Genomic DNA, 20,141 nt, shown 5'->3' on the forward strand with positions numbered 1-20,141 from the left:
ACAGAGGGTTAAGACCCGCGAATATCAGATACTGTAAACGATGCCGTTCACGCGCTACTGATCTAGCAAAGGTTAATTTAGGTAAATCGGTTGGTTTCATGTTTGGCGTCATTCGTATTCTGTAATTCCATATAGGATGTTTTCGGCGGTAGCGAGTAACTTGTAAAATTGAATTTTTTTAGCAAGGTAACGGTTTAAATAGCGGTTAGGTATAGGGGTAGTGATTAGTTAACTTTGTCAAACGTTAACATTAGTAATGTTTAAAGATAATGATTAGTATTTGATAAATTTATAATCAAGTTTTAACCAATTTTTATTGCGTTTTATAATATCAAATGTTGCTTTTACCGTCATACTAGTTACCCGCTACTCTAGCAATCCGCTACGTTAGTTTTGCTTAATAAAGTCATAGACAATAGAGAGGTAGATGTCAACTAGTTTAGCAGTTTCAATTAAATATAAAACCTCCAGTTTAAAATGATATTTACATTTACTATTTGCACAAGTATTAAGACAAAAGAGTAAGTGTGTGTAAAAATATAGTAAATATAATAAAATATGGATAAAGTAAGAGATATTGATAACACAAACTTTTCAGAAATACCGATCTACGATAATATATTGTGTGGCGGCAGAAAAGAGAAAGGTTGTCTGCACATGTTCTGTTTTCTTAGTTACTCTTATTGATGTTATTAGTTTTCTTTATTGTAGTTATAAGTTACCTTATCTTCAAGCTATTAGCTCAAATGGTAGAACAATGTACAATATACGTGATATGATTCAAGCCCCACATAGCCTACCTATATTACACTTGTGTATTGGTGTATTCTCATTGTTTTTAACGCAAAAACGGAGACAATTGTTAATGTTGTATTTATCATATTTATAACTTGTAATTAACAATCATATCACTGTCATTTCATTGTTTATTGTTAGGATTACATTTTTTATTGGTTTGGGTAACATTTAGCCTTGAGTAAGGTCACTTTAATTCTCGAATAAGGTCACTTATATCTTTGATCGGATTCACTTTTATCTTTGGTTTGGGTCACTTTTTACCTAGAGTGAGTTTTATTCTTCACTTTTTACGTACTAGGTTGGATGTAACGGTAAAATATCGTAGATCGGGCACACAAAAGTTTTTGTATTTGTATTTGTAGTTGTATTAAATTATTCAACGCCTTCTCTAAAGAAAAAATTGACGTATTATATTTAGCAAACATCAAACCAAACAACAACGTAATAACAAAGTAAAACACAATATTTTTAACTTAGCCTGTTTTATTTTCCTCAATAAACTTGATCAACAATTATTTATGTGTCGTCCTCTTTTCCCAGATTATTATACCTTAACAAACACACATTATGGAGTTCCCTCACAAAATATATGTTATGAAAGATATAATGAAGAAACAATTATAATAATTTGACTTTTTTTCCTCATTAGTACCTTCATGTTATTATATTATTCCTTCCTTGTTACGATTATTTGACTATACAAACTTTTAGAAAAGACGGTCTTACAGGAAAGACCACCTCTCACTGGGTTAGAACCGCGGGTCAAGTCAAGCGGATATGAGATTCGGGTTTTTTATTTGGGTCGTATAAAAACTTAAACTTCACCCCCATTTCTCAAACCTCCGTAATTCATTTTTCTCTCTCCTCAATCCCTCCCTCCCTCCCTCCTTCCCTCAAGATCTCTGCCTCTCTCTCCTCCAAAATCGGCCACCTCCTTGCCGCCATCTCCGTCGCCTCCTCGTCGCCTCCTCGCCGCCGCCTCCTCGCCGCCGTCTCCATTTTCCCGACCTCTTTTCACCGACATCAAGCTTGGTGGCTACGTTGTTGACGGATCAAACCAAGGATATCGGCGCCGCTGCATTATCCTTCGTGTTATGCGGGCTCGACGTCCTCGGCTACCTAACATCGGCACTTTTCTCTCTCGACTTCGCTCTGTCACCGCCGACAACGAAGTCTCCACCGGCGAGAAGCGAACGAGGATGCGGTTTCAAATTTTCTCTCTCCCTTTTTTCGCCCAAATTTCAATTTTTTTGCATATTGATTGTTACGCTTCTATGCGGATTTGATGTTTTAGCAACGACGACTTTTGGTGGCGTAGTCGATTGCGGCGGCGGCGGCGGTAGTGCACGTCAACCACTGGATCTCCGCGTTCAAAATAGGTTTGATGTTCTGAAATTATTTCCCGTATACGCTGGAGATTACGATTTCTTCCTTTGAAATTATTAGGATTGAGTTTTTATTTGTTTTTGATTTTCGGTTTTTGTTTTGGATTCTTTTTATTAAATTCCGGCGAGAAATTAGGGTTCCAGCGACAAAAAGGTGTCGCGAAGGAAAGAAACAGATCGCCGGCGAGCAGCGAGAGATGAAGGGGAGGAAGAGAAGCGCCGGCGTGAAGATTGAGAGCCGCCATTATTTGCTGTTATGTGCTGGTTGAATGAGTTCCTCTTGATGTGGTGGAGCAGATCTTGTGGTTGTTGTGTTGGTGGTCCTTATTGTTAAGGAGCTGCTTCGTTGTGGTTACAGATTTGTTTTAGTCATAGTTTGGTTGTATTTAGTAATAATTTGTATTGTAAAATTGCAAAGAAATGCAATTAATATCCAAATATGTACAATATTCAACATTTTTGTTTCATTTATATTAGTCATGATTAAAAATGTTTTAGTTAAGAATAAATTCATTTTAGTTATACATTTGTTATATTCAGTTATGAATAAATTCTTTTTAGTGAAGATTAAATTCATTTTAGTTACACGTTTGTTATATTTAGTTATGAATAAATTCTTTTTAGTTATGATTTCGTGAAATTCTTTTTGTTAAGATAAAATTCAATTAATTAAGAAATGGACAAATTAGTTAAGCATTGAAGCCAATTATTTAAACACCGAGACCAATTAGTTAAGCGATAAAATTAATAAGTTTACAAATATAAAGAAAGTTTTTGTTGAGCCGGAAATTCAATTAGTTAAGCAATGAAACCATTTAGTTAAACAATGGAACCAATTAGTTGAGCTTGAAATTCAAATAGTTAAGCAACGGAACCACTTAGTTAAGCAATGGAACTAATTAGTGAAGCAATGAAACCCATTAGTTAAGCACTGTAACTAATTAGTTAACCTTGAAATTCAATTAGTCAAACAATGTAACCTATTAGTTAAGCAATGAAAGAAATTAGTTAAGCATTAAATTCAATTAGTCAAGCAATTGAACCAATTAGTCAAGTTTGAAATTCAATTAATTAATCAATGAAACCATTAGTTACATAATTGAATCAATTAGTTATGCAATGAAACTAATTAGTGAAGCAATGAAATCAATCAGTTAAGCACGAAACTAATTAGTTAAACATGAAATTCAATTAGTCAAGTAATGTAACATATTAGTTAAGCAATGAACCAATTAGTTAAGCAATTGAACGATTTAGTTAAAGCAAAGAAACCAAATAGTTAAGCCTGAAATTCAATTAGTTAAGCAATCGAACCAATTAGTTAAGCAATAAAACCAATTAGTTAAGCAATCGAACCAATTAGTTAAGCGATGAAACGATTTAGTTAAAGAAATGAAACTAATTAGTTAATCCTGAAATTCAATTAGTTAAGCAATGAAACCAATTAGTTAAGTTTGAAATTCAATTAGTTAAGTAATGAAACGATTTAGTTAAAGCAATAGAACCAATTAGTTAATCAATCGAACCAATTAGTTAAGCAATCGAACCAATTAGTTAATCCTGAAATTCAATTAGTTAAGCAATTGAACCAAATAGTTAAGCAATTAAACCAATTAGTTAATCCTGAAATTCTATTAGTTAAGCAATGAAACGATTTAGTTAAAGCGATGAAACCAATTAGTTAATCTTGAAATTCAATTAGTTAAGAAATTGAATCAATTAGTTAAGTTTGAAATTCAATTAGTTAAGTAATGAAACGATTTAGTTATAGAAATAGAACCAATTGATTAAGCAATTGAACGATTTAGTTGAAGCAATGAAACCAATTACGATTTTCTAAGTTTTTAGTTAGGATTTTTCGAGTTTTAGTTATGGTTTTTGGCGTTTTAGTTAGGATTTTTTTTAAAAAAAACACGAGTTCTAGTTACATATTTTTAGTTTTTAAAAAATCAAGTATTAGTTATCTTTTTTTGAGCTTTAGTTAAGGTTTCAGCGGTATTAGTTTCTTTATTTTGCGTTTTAGTTAAATTGTTTTGAGTTTTAGTTAGTTAATATTTTCGAAGTTTTATTTAAGATTTTTTTAATATAAATGTATAACTTCATCTACTAAATCAAGTCTCACATATTCAGAAAACTGACATCAAAAGACATTGATAATTTGTTGCTTATAACCAAAAATAAAATGCAAAAAGATAACTAAAGCACTTTATTTCATAACTAAATAAAAAAAATTATAACTAAAACAAAAATCTATACAAAAAAACTACAGGAGTACTTCAAATTTCTAAACTACATCTGCATAGAGGCTTGTGACTCTATTCCTCACTCCGACTTCCTTACCGCCGCCTAATTCACCATCAGCAAATCCACCGGTGATGGGTGGCTAGACTAAATTCAACTAAATTAAAAACCACAACCACCGCAACGAATCAGAGGGAAATAAAAAACCTAAATTCAGCACAATTGGTAGATCCAAGAACACGATCTAGCCAAAATACAAATTATTAAAATAACCTAAATCAAAAACCTAAATTACAAAATCATAATCCAAATTAAAATACTTATTCAGACACTTGGACGATGGAGATGGCCGGTGAGTTTGACTATTCGAAGGGGGAGAAAGGTATGCGGCGGCGACGAGTATGATGGTGGTGATGGTTGTCTTCTCCGGCGAGGAAGGAAGCTTAGAACACTGAGAGGAGAGGAGAGAGATCGACGGCGTTTCGGCTGCTCCAGTTGACGGCCATGGTGTAGGTGGTTTGGAGATTAGATCTTCTTGGTGGAGGAGATTTTTAGGAGAAGCAGAGATTAGGGTTTCAGAGAGAGGGATGAGAGAAGCAAAGAATGAAGTCCGTGTTTGCAGAAAATGAGAAGAGAGAGAAATATTTTCTTTTTATATAGCGCGTGATACCACACGCGCGTGGTTTATTCACTCGGTCTTTCCTACACGCGCCGTAAGGCGGTCTTACCGAAAAGCTACTGATTTGACATATATTCCAAATAATTTTATTTATTTATATATTTAATTATCAATAGGAAAGTATAGCATGGTCTATAGTGAACACCAAAAGAAGTTAGCGACCTCAGAGGTTCACTTACCGTTGAAATATACGATAGATTTCAAATCGAATATATCTGCACTCGTGACCTATTCGCACCAAAGATTTTTTTTTAAAAAAAATACACTTTTTTACTCTCTTAATTGTGGAAAATTTGTCAAATACAACCTAATAAAGTTTTCTATTTGCCAATTACAACCTTAAACTTATACATGCATTTAAAATTACAACCCGGAGTTATTTGCCGGCAAAATTCACCATAAGATGATGTCATAATGTTATTAAAAATAATAATTACATAATTTCTATAAAAAAAAATTAAATTGATAAATAAGAATTAAAACAAAAAAAATAAAATAATCGATTTTTTTTATTTTTATATAATGTAGATATTATGTACTTGGTATTTTTTTTAATACCAAGTAATTTTGTCGGAAAATGGTTTTGGGGTGTAATAAGTTTAAGGTTGTAATTGACTAAATTAGAAATTTAAAGTTGTAATTGACAAATCAAAAGGTCTTGCGCGCACAAGGTGTACAATAAATTTATTGTACACCAAGATAACTTTTATGCAGTTTTTTGTAACTTTAACCTATTTTTCTGTAACTTTTATATTATAAAATTAAAAAGTTGATAGATAAACATTTTATAGGGTTAATGATTAATTTATACATTATTAGTGATTTTGAAGAAATAATTTTTATTCAAATGAAAAAATTTATCATTAAAAAATAGATAATTTTTACATATATAAATGTAACTTTTAAGCATTTTAAGTCAACTTTTACTCCGGTGTAAAATATTTATTGTACACCCATTATAAATAAGAATTTGTGTTGACAAATAGAGAACTTTATTAGGTTTTTGGCAAATTTTCCCTTAATTGTATCCTTTCAAATATTACAGACAACCAGAAGGATAAACCTTATCCAAACAAAGCATAAAAATGGTGGTCCAACCATGGAAAACCCGCCTAAAACTCCCGCTTAACGGTCATTTCTTCTCACACCAACTTCAATTTTTCCAATGGAAATTCTTGCTGCAAATTCTACTAATACTACCACTTTCCACTCTGTTCTTCAAACCTCTTCTGCCTTCTCGAAGCTTTCCAGAATCACTTCTTCAAATTTGCATATTCCCCTTAATTTTGATTACTTTGATGATCCTGGTAAGATAAACTCTTTAAATTTAGTCAGTCAATTGCATGCCCATGTCATAAAATCGCCCCAATTGGTCAATTCAGATGTAATTGCCCAGGAATTGATCACTTCTTACTTGAAATTTCGAGATTTTGAGTCCGCTGTAACGGTTTTTTATCTGGGTTTTGGGAGGAATTTTGTGTTATGGAGGTCGTTTTTGGAGGAATTCAAGAGTTTTGGAGGAAACCCGGTTGAGATACTTGAGGTTTTTGTTGAATTGCGTAAAAAAGGGGTGGAATTTGATAGCCGCATATTGTCTGTTGTATTGAAAATTTGTGCAATTTTGACTAGTAAGTGGTTAGGGGTGGAAGTCCATGCTTCTTTGATCAAAAGGGGTTTTGATACGGATGTTCATTTGAAGTCTGCATTGATGAACTTTTATGGGAGGTGTTGGGGAACTGGTTATGCAGATAAAGTGTTCGATGAAATGCCTGAACGAGGAGGGGTCGCGTTGTGGAATGAAGCCATTGTCGCAGCTGTTCAGAATAAGGGTTACATGAAGGCTCTGCAATACTTTCAGAAGATGCAGTTTTTGTTTGTTAAAAGTGATAGTTTTACAATTGGTAAAGCTTTACAAGCTTGTGCTAAAGGGAGAGCTATAGATGAAGGGAAGCAAATTCATGGGTATGTGTTTAGAAATGACTTGGAAAAGGATTTAGCAATATGCAATTCTTTGATTAGCATGTATGCAAAAAATAATGAGGTAACGCTAGCTAGGAAGGTTTTTGATTCTATGAAGAACTGCAATTTATCTTCATGGAACACGATGATTTCTGCTTATGCTTCGCTTGGTGCTTTTGATGATGCAATGGAGCTATTCAGCGGGATGGAGTCCCATGGTGTGGAACCAGACATAGTCACATGGAATTCCCTCTTGTCTAGTCATTTACAATATGGGTTATATCATCAAGTTCTGAACATTCTACACGAAATGCTTGTGCAAAATTTACAACCAAACCCAAGCTCCATTACCCCTGCAATTCAAGCAATTAGCGAGTTGAATGTGATCAAACTAGGAAAGGAAATGCATTGCTATGTTTATAGAAATGGATTTCATTGTGATTTATACGTGCAGACAACATTATTGGACATGTATGTCAAGAATGATGAACTGATTAGAGCTCGAGCAATGTTCGACCTCATGAAGACTAGAAATATTGTTGCCTGGAATTCTTTGATTTCTGGGTATTCCTCTAAGGGTCTGTTTGATGATGCTATGATGTTGTTGAAACAGATGGAAGAGGAAGATATAAACCCAGATATAGTGACATTAAACTCTCTACTTTCTGGTTATTCACTGAATGGCCGTATAGAGGATGCGTTGGCTGTGATAGAGAAAATCAAGATTTTAGGCATGAAACCTAACGTTGTTTCATGGACTGCCCTTATATCAGGTTGTTCACGGAACGGAAAGTACAAAGATTCCATAAGTTTTTTCAATAAAATGGTGGAAGAAGGTATAAACCCTAATGAGGCCACTATATGTTGTTTACTTCAAGCTTTTGCAGGTATGTCTTGGCTACAAAAAGGTAAAGAGATACATAATTGGTGCATAAGAAATAGGTTTGACACAAATGTGTTAGTAGCCACTGCTCTTATACACATGTACATAAACTCAGGAAGTTTGCAGAGTGCCTCTATGATTTTTCGATGGATGAAAAACAAGTCAGTTGCCACTTGGAATTGCATGATCATGGGTTTTGCATCTTACAACCATGGGAAAGAAGGAATCACGATTTTCGAGGAAATGTGTGAAATGGGAATTCATCCTGATGCCATAACTTTCACTGCTCTTCTATCATGCTGTAAGAATTCAGGATTACTTGATGAGGGCTGGAAATATTTTGATAGTATGAAGACTGATTACAACATAGGGCCTACAGTTGAGCATTACTCGTGCATGGTTGATCTTCTAGGAAAAGCTGGGTATCTTGATGAAGCTTGGGACTTCATTAAAACAATGGCTGTTGAACCAGATGCTTCTGTTTGGGGTTCTTTACTTCAATCCTGCCGAGTCCATAACAACTTGGAACTCGGGAAAGTTGCAGCCAAAAACCTTTTTGAGCTAGAACCAAATAATTCAGCTAATTATGTTATAATGATGAACTTGTATTCAATGTCAAGTAGATGGGAAGATGTGAATCGTGTGAGAGAAGAGAGTTCTGCTCAAGGACTAAGAATTCAACATGGGTGGAGCTGGATAGAAATTTACCGTAAAATACATGTTTTCAGTGAAGAAGAAGCTCACCCAGATATAGGAAATATATACTTTGAGCTGTATCAGCTGGTATCTGAGATGAAGAAAGCAGGGTACAACCCTGATATCAAATCTGTTTACCAAGATATAAGTGATGCTGATAAAGAGAAGCTTCTTGTTACTCATACTGAGAAATTAGCCATTACTTATGGGTTGATGAAGATCAGGGATGGTATTCCAATCAGGGTGATAAAGAATACTAGAATGTGTTCTGACTGTCACATTGCTGCTAAATTCATCTCTGTTGTCAGAAACCGTGAAATTATCCTTAAAGATGGTGTTCGAGTTCATCATTTCCGGGAAGGAAGATGTTCTTGCAGTGATAGTTGGTAATAAGGTTGTAAGGGATCTAACTTGTTCAAAACTCACATGTAATTATAGACATTTTGGATTAGTAAATTCTAATTATGTGATTACAATAGATTATATTTTTGTAATTCCCAACAGTTACCACTTACCAGCTAACTGGAAAAGGGACCAATAGTATAGTCTTTACGGTCCATCTCTATTTATATATTGTCGTGGCAAATTTTGGCTCTTCTTAATAAAGTGATCGTGAGACCTACAATTTGTAAGTGCTACTGTCAGAAATGCCCATCAAGATAACATGACTAAAAATTTAAAAATGAAAGATTAACTTGTCTTATTTATTGTCTATATTGTGTAAAAGCGAAAGTTGAATAGCCGGTTGATTTCGCTCGGTTTCTCGAATCGGTTCACTTACAACCCTAACGGGTACATTCACGTGCAAAAGAAAACACGATCAATATCCAAGTACATGTAAGGTACCGGACTCGAGAGATAAATTTCAACAACAAAGATCATATATCTCATATATCTAACTTATTCTCTAAAAAGGCCTTTTGTCGTGCTTTTGAGGTAGGTTAGACCCAGCCCACTAGGCACTAGGTACCTACAGGCTAAGACCTACTTCGTTCAGTTCTAAATCAACCCGGTCCAATACCATCTTTAGTCCACTATGCACCTACTGGCTACCGCCTACCGGCTAAGACCTACTCCGTACTTGGTATGGTTCTAAATCAACCCGATTTAATACCATCTTTAGTTTGTCCGCTCGAAACTCCTATTCGGCCAATTAAGAGCCAATAATGTCAGGATTTAGCTGAGCTTACAATTGCATAAAACTATTTATGTAGTACAATATACAGAGAAGGAATAAAGCCAATAATGTCATTTGTACAATGAATGTAGTGCTTGTTAGAAGTTGGTCCACAAAGTGAATGTACTGCTTGTTAGAAGTTGTAGTACAACTGTACAATGGTATATTGGCATTTTGTACAAATTGTACTGAATGCTGAAAATATGCTAACACTAGATTCTTCTTCGTTGGCCATCGTTCTTTTCAAGTGGGGTTTTGCTCTTTATGGCGTAAGATTTCTGCCACTTTTTATTCCACGTTTGTTCATTTTGGCTCTTCCCTTATCCTTTCTTTTTGGTACACTCTTCACTCTTCCAATAACTTCTAACACCACAAAATTGTTCTTTCCCAATTTTGCTAGGTCTACCAGAGTGAGATTACTCGAACCAAGCAAAGTTTGGCCTAGTGTGCTAACAGTAAAGTTTGCCAGTCACTTACTTTTGAGTAAAAATAGCGGATAACTAGTTCTAGACGAGTAGACCTAATAAATAAACGTTGGTCGAAAAGATACTGAATTTTGAAGCTGCGGTGAAAAAAAATACACAATTACACAAACAAACTTCAATTTTGTTTTTTTCCCCATAATTTAAAGGTACATTCACACTTGCCTCTACATATATCACTCTTGAAAGAGTAGTACAACTACGTCCCATTTGTTGTTTATGACCGAGTACCAAACGGGTCGTACCACACATCCAGTATGGCACTATGTACAGCTACAACATTTGGAAAAGACTTAAATATACAGGCAAAGGTTCTATCAAGGATTGCTTTAAAAACAAGCTTTACATAAAATAAAAGTGATCATGAAACCTGGGAGGCTACAACTCCTGCATCAAAAGCATGGTGAAAAATGGATGCAAACAATTGACTATGACATTCTCCTCAAAGCTTCAAGGATCAATTTCGAGCAAACGAACACGATATATTTGTACTATTATTAGCCTTAAAAGAGAAGAGTTCCCCTGTGCCAGCTAACAAGCGTTTGCCATCCTCTCAGAAACATCAGCTAATGATTTCAGGTTGCAGTTGATTAAAGCCTCAATAAAGTAGCATGTTTCTTCTCTAGTGTTCCCATCTGGCACATCCACTACAAACGACTCTACGACTAATGTCCCCATCTTCCCATCGATTATCTCAGGGTGAACTGTGATGATTGAGGAGTAATTCTACATAAACAAATTAGTTGTTTGATTAGCAATTAAACGCAACCACTGATAAAACAAGTACTAGCTATAACGATACATAAAGTAAGGCAATATTGGCAAACAAGTATAGAACTTATGCCCGGGAATGCCTATGTGCTTGTGTGTGATACTACAAGGAAACTCTCATGCCTATTTCTATGGTTTGTGTACGTGTTACATAGATAAGAGGTTGAGAAGCATTTACAATTACCACCATTGAGTTGAAGAAGTAACATTCCGCACATGAGCCAATGTATTTTGCTTCTTTATTTGCATAGTCATTACATCCAATTACTTTTTCCACTACGACAGTACGACCACAACTCAATAACTCATTCAAGCCCATACTCCCTTTAAACCTTTAATGGTAAGTGGACCATGAAGCTTCAAGCTTTTTCAATTCCTGTTGTTTTTTACTTTTTTATATGCCATTTCTCCAAAATTGTTTGCAAGGATAATGGGGTTAAATCTCACTCTAATGTCACAATCAAAGTTAAAGAGCATCCATGTATTATTAAAGGGGAATGGCCCAATCAAGTTCCACCGCTAACTACTTCCATTCATCTCTAAACTAATTTGAAAAGACACAAGGAAACACGGATAAATGGTTCTAGTTACACGTCAAACTTGTGAACAACGGTTATTATTGTTGGTTTATTCCAGGGGTCAAATCTAAAAACGGACATTGAAGATTTATAGTTCAAGTTTTGTTACAAAGCTAGCTTTTAAGATATAATTCTTGAATACTTTAGCAAAAGACATGATATGGAAGAGATCCATGAGGATAACATAGCATATCTCTTCCAGAACAGGGTTAGATAATTTATCAGGAATCTAACTTTATTTTAAACTAAGGCTTCGTTCTATTGGACTTATTTTGGCTGAATTCATATTATCTGAACTTATTTTATCAGAAAAAACTTACTACCTCCGTTTCAAAAAGTTCTTTACGCTTAGAAAAATGTGTCCAAAGTATAAAAACTTTGACCGTAAATTCTCACCATTATATACATCAAAACGTTACATGTAAGATCTTGTTAGATTGGTCTCGGGATGTATTTTCAGAATATCAAATTTTTATAATTTTTTTACATACGAAATTGGATATATTAGTAGTTAAATATTGCATTGGAGTTCGTGCAAATAGTAACTGTAAAGATCTTTTTGAAACGGAGGTAGTATTTGTTTGTGAAAATATCTTTCTCTTTGCTAAACTTATATATCTGAACTTATCTCAAATAGTCAAAATAAGTCGAACATAACAGAGCCTAACAATATCAAAACAAAGGAGCTCGAAATCATACCCTTAGCCTGTGATCACCATCGACAATTCTGACGCTGAGAATATGCTCATCATCATCAAGAAGCTCCAATCTTTCAGTGCTAGTTGTGGCAGGAAGACCTGATCTAACATTCACTTCTCTTACACTCCCAATCTTAAGCTCCTTACTCGCAGTACACCGGCTAATAAATGGCTTATACTTCTGAGGTTCATCAAATCTTCGGACCAAAGACCATACCTGACCAACACAGGAGTACAAGACATTCTCTTGATTAACAGCAAGAAACTAGAAATTGAACAATGATACAGTTCAGACACCTATTGACAAGAACAACAAACCGCAAATCCTGTTGACAAACTATAAAAACTCGATCAACTCAAAAGGATCAATGGTTTATTTAAAGTTGAGTTGCTAGTTCCTACTCAATTGACAATATTTCTAATCTCAAAATATACTTGCAGCAACTCCAAAATCTAATGAACTCCTTCAAAAACCCAGATGATCTTGAATTTAGATAGTTTTGCTAGAAACTGTCTATCAGGAGACACATAGCACTATAGCAGTACATTTCTTAAACCTAATGAAGAAATAATGATAATAATACTACTCTATCAATATAAACAATTAATTAGCCAATAATCTCACAAAAACAATCATACAATTCACAGGATGGAACATTTGTGAAATTTATCCCCCAAATCAACTCCACAGAGCAGCATTATACCACGTAGCAATTGGTTTGAAACTCAAAAAAAATCAAAATTTTGCACAAAAGTATAAGCATCGACACATGCGTCGATATCTAATTTACGACATTTCAAACCTAATTACACGAGACGACCCAGAAACTGAATTCATCAAATTCCAAATTGAATTGCAACACCCAGAAATTGAATACAATAATAAATCAAACCCAGAAAGGAATCAATGAAAATCATGCAAAAGAAATTCATTTGAATTTGAAGAGAGAGACTCACAAGGTCAACCGGAGCTTTGATGTGTTGAGTAAGAGCAGAAGAACACTGATTAGCTCCAATTTGGTGATTGTGGTGTCTTGAAACGTACACAGACTCCATTACTGCACAATTTCTGGATTAAACAAAAATTGATTTTTGCCTCTCTTTCTTGGAATTTTGAAATTAAAATAGGAAGGAAAACAAAAACAAAAAACACACTTTAATTCATAAACTTGATCACTTCTTCTTGTGGTGTGAAGTTTTGTTTATACTCACAAGGGTCATTTTCTGACCATTAATTTTTTGTGGTTGTTTCGGGTGAGGAGGAAGGAGAAGACTAAATTGACATGGTGGTCATATTTGAGTATGTAACGGACCAGCAGTTGTTCTTGATTGTGGGTTGGTTGGACTTGTGAGTCTTATTTATACTGTGAGCTACTTCAAGTTGAGGGTTTTGGATTCTGATTGGTTGCAACTTGGATAATCTTTTGTGTTATGGGCAATTTAACAAGTACATGAACAGGTCAACACTAATTTGCCACACACAAAAAAAAAAAAATCACGTCGGCACGTGGGCGTGTTTTCTTCTTCACTTGTTACTCCTAGGGGTGAGCACAACAGGGTACCTGTCAAAATTTCAGGAATCAGAATCGAAATTTGTTGCAACAGTTTCTTGAATATGAGATTCAAAACTGAAACCTGTTGGAACAGGTTCCGATTCAGGGTACCCTGTATTTTTTTGAAATTTAAACAAATTATTGTTAATTTATTGGAAAAAAAAGCTACTTTATGGTTTGGGCTCTCTTTTTTTTTTTTTTTTTTATAGTTTGAGCTTAAATTGTGTTTCTATATTTATTTTTTCTGGATTATTTTGTATTTTGGGCATATAAAGCATTTTTATATGGCCTTATCCCTTATTTTGAGTATTTCATATTAGAATTAGTGTGTACAGGGTACCCACTCCAAAAAGTTGAGAAACGGAACCGAAACCTATTGCAACAAGTTCCCAAATTTGTTATCCGGAACCGGAACCGAAACCTGCACAACAGGTTCCTAACAGGTTCTGATTCCGATTTAGGATACCCTAACTTTTTGCTCACCCCTAACTCGTACGATTTGAACCTAACTTGACTATGATTATCCTCGCCCAAAAAAAAAGTTTTATGTATTAGATTACTTTCGCTTGATTAGCATCGATCTTATCTTATTGATTGATTCTAAACTTATGAATCGGTACTTTGTAGTTTTGTACAACTTTATGAACATGTACCGATTCATAAGTTGTTAACTCATGAGAATCGATCCCAAGATCACCTGGAACCGGGAGGGAAGCTCTAACCATCTGAGCTATTCCCCACTCTCACATATTTACCATTGTCTTAGTTTATTAAATGCATGTGTTAACATACATTAGAGATGATCTTCAATTGCCCAACTTGAAACATATGCTGGTTAAAAAAGTAACACGAATACGTTTTAAAAACAAAACTTGACGTTCTGACTGACAAAGTTAGATCTTTCTTGAAAAGTTTTAATAGAATTTGTGGTTTGGACATAAATTTTTATTAGTAATCCAGTGTAGCTCAATCCGACTTTTTTTATCACCTCCAGGGTACTTACGTTATTTTGTAGTCAATTACATTTACTTATACGACAATATAAATTAGAAAATAGGGGATGAATAATTTGAACTTGTGACTTATTATATAAGTGTCTTTAATCTTAACCATTAGTCCAAAACTTCAACAAGATTATCTATGAAGTAGAAGTATCAAATTGAATGGAACATGTACCAAAAATAAAAAGAGAAAATAACGGGTATCTAATTCTCACAAAAAGACATAGAAATATAGGTGCAATAGTTGAAAAAACAATCCACTTGAAACAATATAGATCAAGTTGATAAAATATCATGTTATAAAGTTGTGTTTCTTATCGATCTAACCCAATTAGTGATCGCAAAGCATGTATCGTGATTCATGAGCAACTTATGGACAAAATTTTGGTTGTTATCTTCTTTACCCGAAAGTAAGCTAAACCTAATCACTTCTTATCCATTCCAACTAGGGCAATTTAGATTTTAGAGTTTGGTTTAAACCATACCAAATCGTAAACCAAATCATACTATCATGGTTTGGTTTGGTTTAAGGTTTGAAAATTACAATTTGGTTAGTTTTTTTAAATTAAATACGGTTTACGGTTTGAGTTTGGTTTGACAAACAAAAAAAGCTCAAGTCAAAACGTAAGTTAATATGGTTTACGGTTTAAATTGTTAATCGCAGACTAAACAAAACCCTACTTAAAATATAATATATGATTCAAACTTTTATTGTATCATGTAACATTGTATAACATATAATATAGTATTTGGAACTTTGAAAAATTAAATACACTCATTCTCTTTCTCTCATACTTAAAGTTCTCACCTTCGTCCTCCAACTAACACACACCCAATTTTTACTGTGCAAATTGGAAAATAAAAATTGTAATCTTCTATTACTTACTATATACTAAAAGAGACACCAGGAATGACACGTGTCATTTCCTGTTGCGATTTTTTCCCGCCAAATTTTTTTTTATTTTTTTTACTTTAAATACATTACGCTTTTTTAGGAAACTAAGATAAAAATATATTTTAATTACTATAAATGTGTACTGCATAATATATTATTGGAGGAAAGCTAAATCAATATTATTTTTTCCTTTATGATATAATTTTATTTATGTATTATTATAACTTTTTAATCTGATAAGAAATATAAAAAATATTGGTAAATGAACTTCTAATGTTAGTCTACTATTAATAATATAATACATGGTAACTGGTAAGTAAGAATGTTAATTAAAATAATAATACATGGTAAGTAAACTAACATATAAGTTTATTTATCAAGATTTTACTCAATTCAAAATATGTTGTATTTGACTAACTCGGTTATGCTCGGGTCTTTTCGAAAATTAGTCTTGAGTCATTCGGGTTTGGTTAACGTTGTTAGATCGTTCTACATACAAAGTAAACGACTATAATTTTTAACTTTGTATAGTAATATGCAAATTTAGTTCATTTGAATATATTTTTTACACAACTTTGAATTTATACTTTTTCATATATCCTTTTTACTTTCATGTTTTTTCCTAATATCACAAGTCTTTTAGTCACTATTAAAATAATAATTTTTTTTATTAGTAGTCGTGCGTTGCACGGGCCCTAAACTAGTTTTGTCAATAAAGTATAAACCATAAACCAAACCGCGTTAATGTGGTTTGGTTTGGTTTGGTCCGGTTTGGAGACTAATATGGTTCGGTTTGGATTGGAAAAATATCAACCATAATATTACGGTATGGTTTAAATTTTGTCCCAACCCGCACCAAACCGGACCGTGCTCACCCCTAATTCCAACGCATAATTCAGGAAACAACAAAGCCCGCGCAAATCAAGACTATGATAAAATATTACATTTACCAAATCTTTTTCTTCTAGGGAGGAACATGTATAACGATCAATAATGAGGATACGAACTTCATTTATATCATAATGCTTGAAAGAGCAACTAGTTTTTAACCCGTGTGATGCATATATGAGTTTTGTCTTCATTTTAATTATCTAATTATATTTGTCTGCGAAGTGTTTAATAAAGGAGAAAAAGAAAGAACGTTGATTTTTTTAAAAAAACAAAGGAATATGTTGAGTTTGGCGTTTGATGAAAATTGTTCAATTGAATGATTGACAAGAGCAATAGCAATAAGAGGTTTTTTTTATGAGGTTTTTTTCATGTGTTTTGAGGTTTGTATACAAACCTTACTATTGCTGCCTAAGTTTTATTTATGAGGTTTTTTTTTATATATATGTATTATTTTTATGTGAGTTGAATGATATATGCGTGGGCTCACACATGAATCTTTAAATAGGTTTATCTATTGTTAGCACAAGGTTTATTAAATGGGGTTTGTAAAATGATGATGTGGCATAAAAATAAACCTTGATAAAGTTTGCACTATTGCTTTTGCCCTAGGTATTAGAGAAGAGAAGATGAAATATCTATCTATCTATTACTATATACTAAAAGAGACACCAGGAATGACATGTGTCATTTCCTGGTGCAATCTTTTCCCGCCAAAATGTTTTTTTTATTTTTTACTTTAAAATAAATAAATTACATTACATTTTTTTAGGAAACTAAGATAAAAATATATTTAATTACCATAGATGTGTACTGCATAATATATCATTGGAGGAAAGCTAAATCAATATTATTTTTTCCTTTATGATATAATTTTATTTATGTAATATTATAACTTTTTAATCTGATAAGAAATATAAAAAATATTGATAAATAAACTTCTAATGTTAGTCTACTATTAATAATATAATACATGGTAACTGGTAAGTAAGAATGTTAATTAAAATAATAATACATGGTAAGTAGAGTAACATATAACTTTATTTATCAAGATTTTACTCAATTCAAAAATGTTGTATTTTACTAACTCGGTTATGCTCGGGTCTTTTCGAAAATTAGTCTTCAGTCATTCGGGTTTGGTTAACGTTGTTAGATCATTCTACATACAAGTAAACGGCTATAATTTTTAACTTTGCATAATAATATGCAAATTTAGTTCATTTGAATATTTTTTTTACACAACTTTAAATTTATATTTTTTCATATATTCTTTTTACTTTCATGTTTTCCTAATATCACAAGTCTTATAGTTATTATTAAAGTAATAAATTGTTTTAGTAGTAGCCGTGCGTTGCACGGGCCCTAAACTAGTTACTTTACTATATACTAAAAGAAACACCAGGAATGACACGTGTCAATTCCTGGTGCGATTTTTTCCCGCCAAAAACCATTTTCCCAAAAAAGTGTATATGTTTTGTTTTATTTTATTTTTATTCTCTACCTTTTTTTTATATGCTACTCCTTATTTATGTATGGAAATAAATTTTAGTTTATAAATTATGGCAATAATAGATACGACGTAATAATAATTATTCTAAATTGGTAATATTTTAGTCAAATCGCTATATTAATAATGGAAAATATATCACTCAATATTTTGGTCAAATTGTCATATTAGCATTTTAAATATAATATGCATATTAGATGAACAAATTTAAACAAGTATGTTAAAAATGTTATAACTATGTAGTAGTTTGGGAGATATTCACTTAAATATTTTGTGAAAAAAAAATCAAAATCCGTGCGTGCACGGGATCTAATCTAGTATGTTAAAAAAATAGAGAAAGGACATGATTTTTTAAAAACTAAAATAAAAATAAATAAAGGCAAATTTGCCAAAAATGACCTTTTATAACTCAAATTTTGCGAGAAATGACCTTATATAATTTTTTTTGTGAAATCACACCTTAATGTAATTTTTTTTTGCGAGAAATGACCTAAGGAAAGTTTTCGGCATTGATTGAGTTTTCCCGGCCAATGACTTGCGCGTGAGCAGGCGAGCAGCACGTGTGTCTTAACTTAGCTAAAGACACTGATTTTCCCGAGCTTTGAATTTTTTTCGATTTTTTTTCAACTTTAGATTTTAATGCTTAGAATTTTGGAGGAAAATTGGGTGTGGTTAGTAAACTAAAGCCACACGTGCAAGTCAATGGCCGAAAAAGCCCAATCAATTCCGAAAACTTACTTTTGGTTGTCTTTCGCAAAAAAAAAAAATCATTAAGGTGTGATTTCACAAAAAAAAAAAAGTATATAAGGTCCTTTCCCACAAAATAAAAATTTACATTAAGTTGTGATTTCACAAAAAAAAATATATAAGGTTCTTTCTCGCAAAATTTGGATATAAAAATATTTTTTTAGCAAATTTCCCATAAATAAATGACATTTGGCATGCATCATTGCGGCATTGCAAGCAAGATTTTATGTCTAAAAAATATTTATTGACGGATAGACAGATAAAGATGATATATTGTCCCAATGGTTAAAACTAAAACAGAAAACACTTTTTTGATCGGAAAATGATTTTCTCATTTTCCTTTGTTTGTTTGTTAAGGGTGAAAAATAATAATCCAAAAGGTAAGAAACAATTTTGCTTATAGGGGAAAAACAACTATCTTTTTGAAAAGAAAGAATGCCACATTATTCTAACCTCTTACATTTCTTTTTCTCTTTTCCTATCCATCTCTCATTTTCACTTCTATGTTCTTTTTCTTTATAATTTTTCTTGCAAGGAAGCAAACAAAGAAAAACTATTTCCCTTATGTTTTCTCTTGAAAATATTTTTTCATGGAAATTCATATTTCTTGGAAAAAGTTTTCTTTGAACAAATGGAGCCTAACGGCATGTGTACAATAGGCAAACAAGCTCAAATTCCAGTTTTCATTTGTAATTTGTATTATTCTTTTAGCTCAATTTACAACAAAAAAAATCTTTATGGCCCTTAGTTATGCACCTATTTGCATATACGAACTATTGTTTTTGTAAAAGTTACGTTTTTCCTTAAACATTTCCCTATTTTCTTTCCATCTAACTTAGACTTTGTTTGGTAACATTAGCTGAAATTAAACTGAAAATTAATAAAGTAGCTGAAACTGATAAAGTAGCACCTATAAATGCTTAAGTATTTATTTACATTAACTATTTGGTACAACTAGTTTATTAAGTACTTGAAATTAGAAAGAAAGATAAATAAAAGTTGTTCTAAATGAAAATTTTCTATGTTTTCCCTTGTGTTAATATCCAACCCAAAGAGAAAATTAGTGAGGAAATGATTTTGTTTCAAATGAAAACATGTTTAAAATAACAAGAAGTTTGGATAAGAAAGAGTTCATCATTTCCCAATAAAACAATGCATGTGTAAAATTGGATAAATATAAAGGTAGAAATTAATAGTAGATAA

At 32.7% G+C, this 20,141-nt stretch overlaps 2 protein-coding genes across 2 annotated transcripts; one reads left to right on the forward strand and one right to left on the reverse strand.

Annotated features, from left to right (window-relative positions):
- The first annotated feature begins 6,138 nt into the window (after positions 1 to 6,138).
- On the forward strand, positions 6,139 to 9,210 carry LOC110791254 (pentatricopeptide repeat-containing protein At4g01030, mitochondrial). The gene has a single exon (XM_021996008.2). The coding sequence runs from the start codon at positions 6,269 to 6,271 to the stop codon at positions 9,029 to 9,031; it is 2,763 nt and encodes a 920-aa protein (XP_021851700.2). The 5' UTR covers positions 6,139 to 6,268; the 3' UTR covers positions 9,032 to 9,210.
- A 1,193-nt stretch (positions 9,211 to 10,403) lies between these two features.
- LOC110791253 (abscisic acid receptor PYL9) lies at positions 10,404 to 13,676 on the reverse strand. Its single transcript, XM_021996007.2, has 3 exons — positions 13,305 to 13,676; positions 12,349 to 12,564; positions 10,404 to 11,026 (listed from the first exon to the last, which is right to left on the reverse strand). The coding sequence occupies exons 1-3, from the start codon at positions 13,401 to 13,403 to the stop codon at positions 10,832 to 10,834; spliced, it is 510 nt and encodes a 169-aa protein (XP_021851699.1). The 5' UTR covers positions 13,404 to 13,676; the 3' UTR covers positions 10,404 to 10,831.
- Between the last annotated feature and the right edge of the window lie 6,465 nt (positions 13,677 to 20,141).

Source organism: Spinacia oleracea, chromosome 2, assembly GCF_020520425.1.
Source record: "Spinacia oleracea cultivar Varoflay chromosome 2, BTI_SOV_V1, whole genome shotgun sequence".
NCBI classification, from domain to species: Eukaryota; Viridiplantae; Streptophyta; class Magnoliopsida; order Caryophyllales; family Amaranthaceae; genus Spinacia; species Spinacia oleracea.

What these genes read in the sequence shown, in the direction of transcription:
- LOC110791254 (XM_021996008.2), top strand. Translation starts at nt 6,269, where the DNA reads ATGGAAATTCTTGCTGCAAATTCTACTAATACTACCACTTTCCACTCT.
- LOC110791253 (XM_021996007.2), bottom strand. Translation starts at nt 13,403, where the DNA reads ATGGAGTCTGTGTACGTTTCAAGACACCACAATCACCAAATTGGAGCT. An exon ending in TCAAAGCTCCGGTTGACCTT is followed by an intron (nt 12,565 to 13,304) that starts GTGAGTCTCTCT and finishes TGTGTTGGTCAG; the next exon opens with GTATGGTCTTTGGTCCGAAG. An exon ending in ATGGTGATCACAGGCTAAGG is followed by an intron (nt 11,027 to 12,348) that starts GTATGATTTCGA and finishes TTGTTTATGTAG; the next exon opens with AATTACTCCTCAATCATCAC.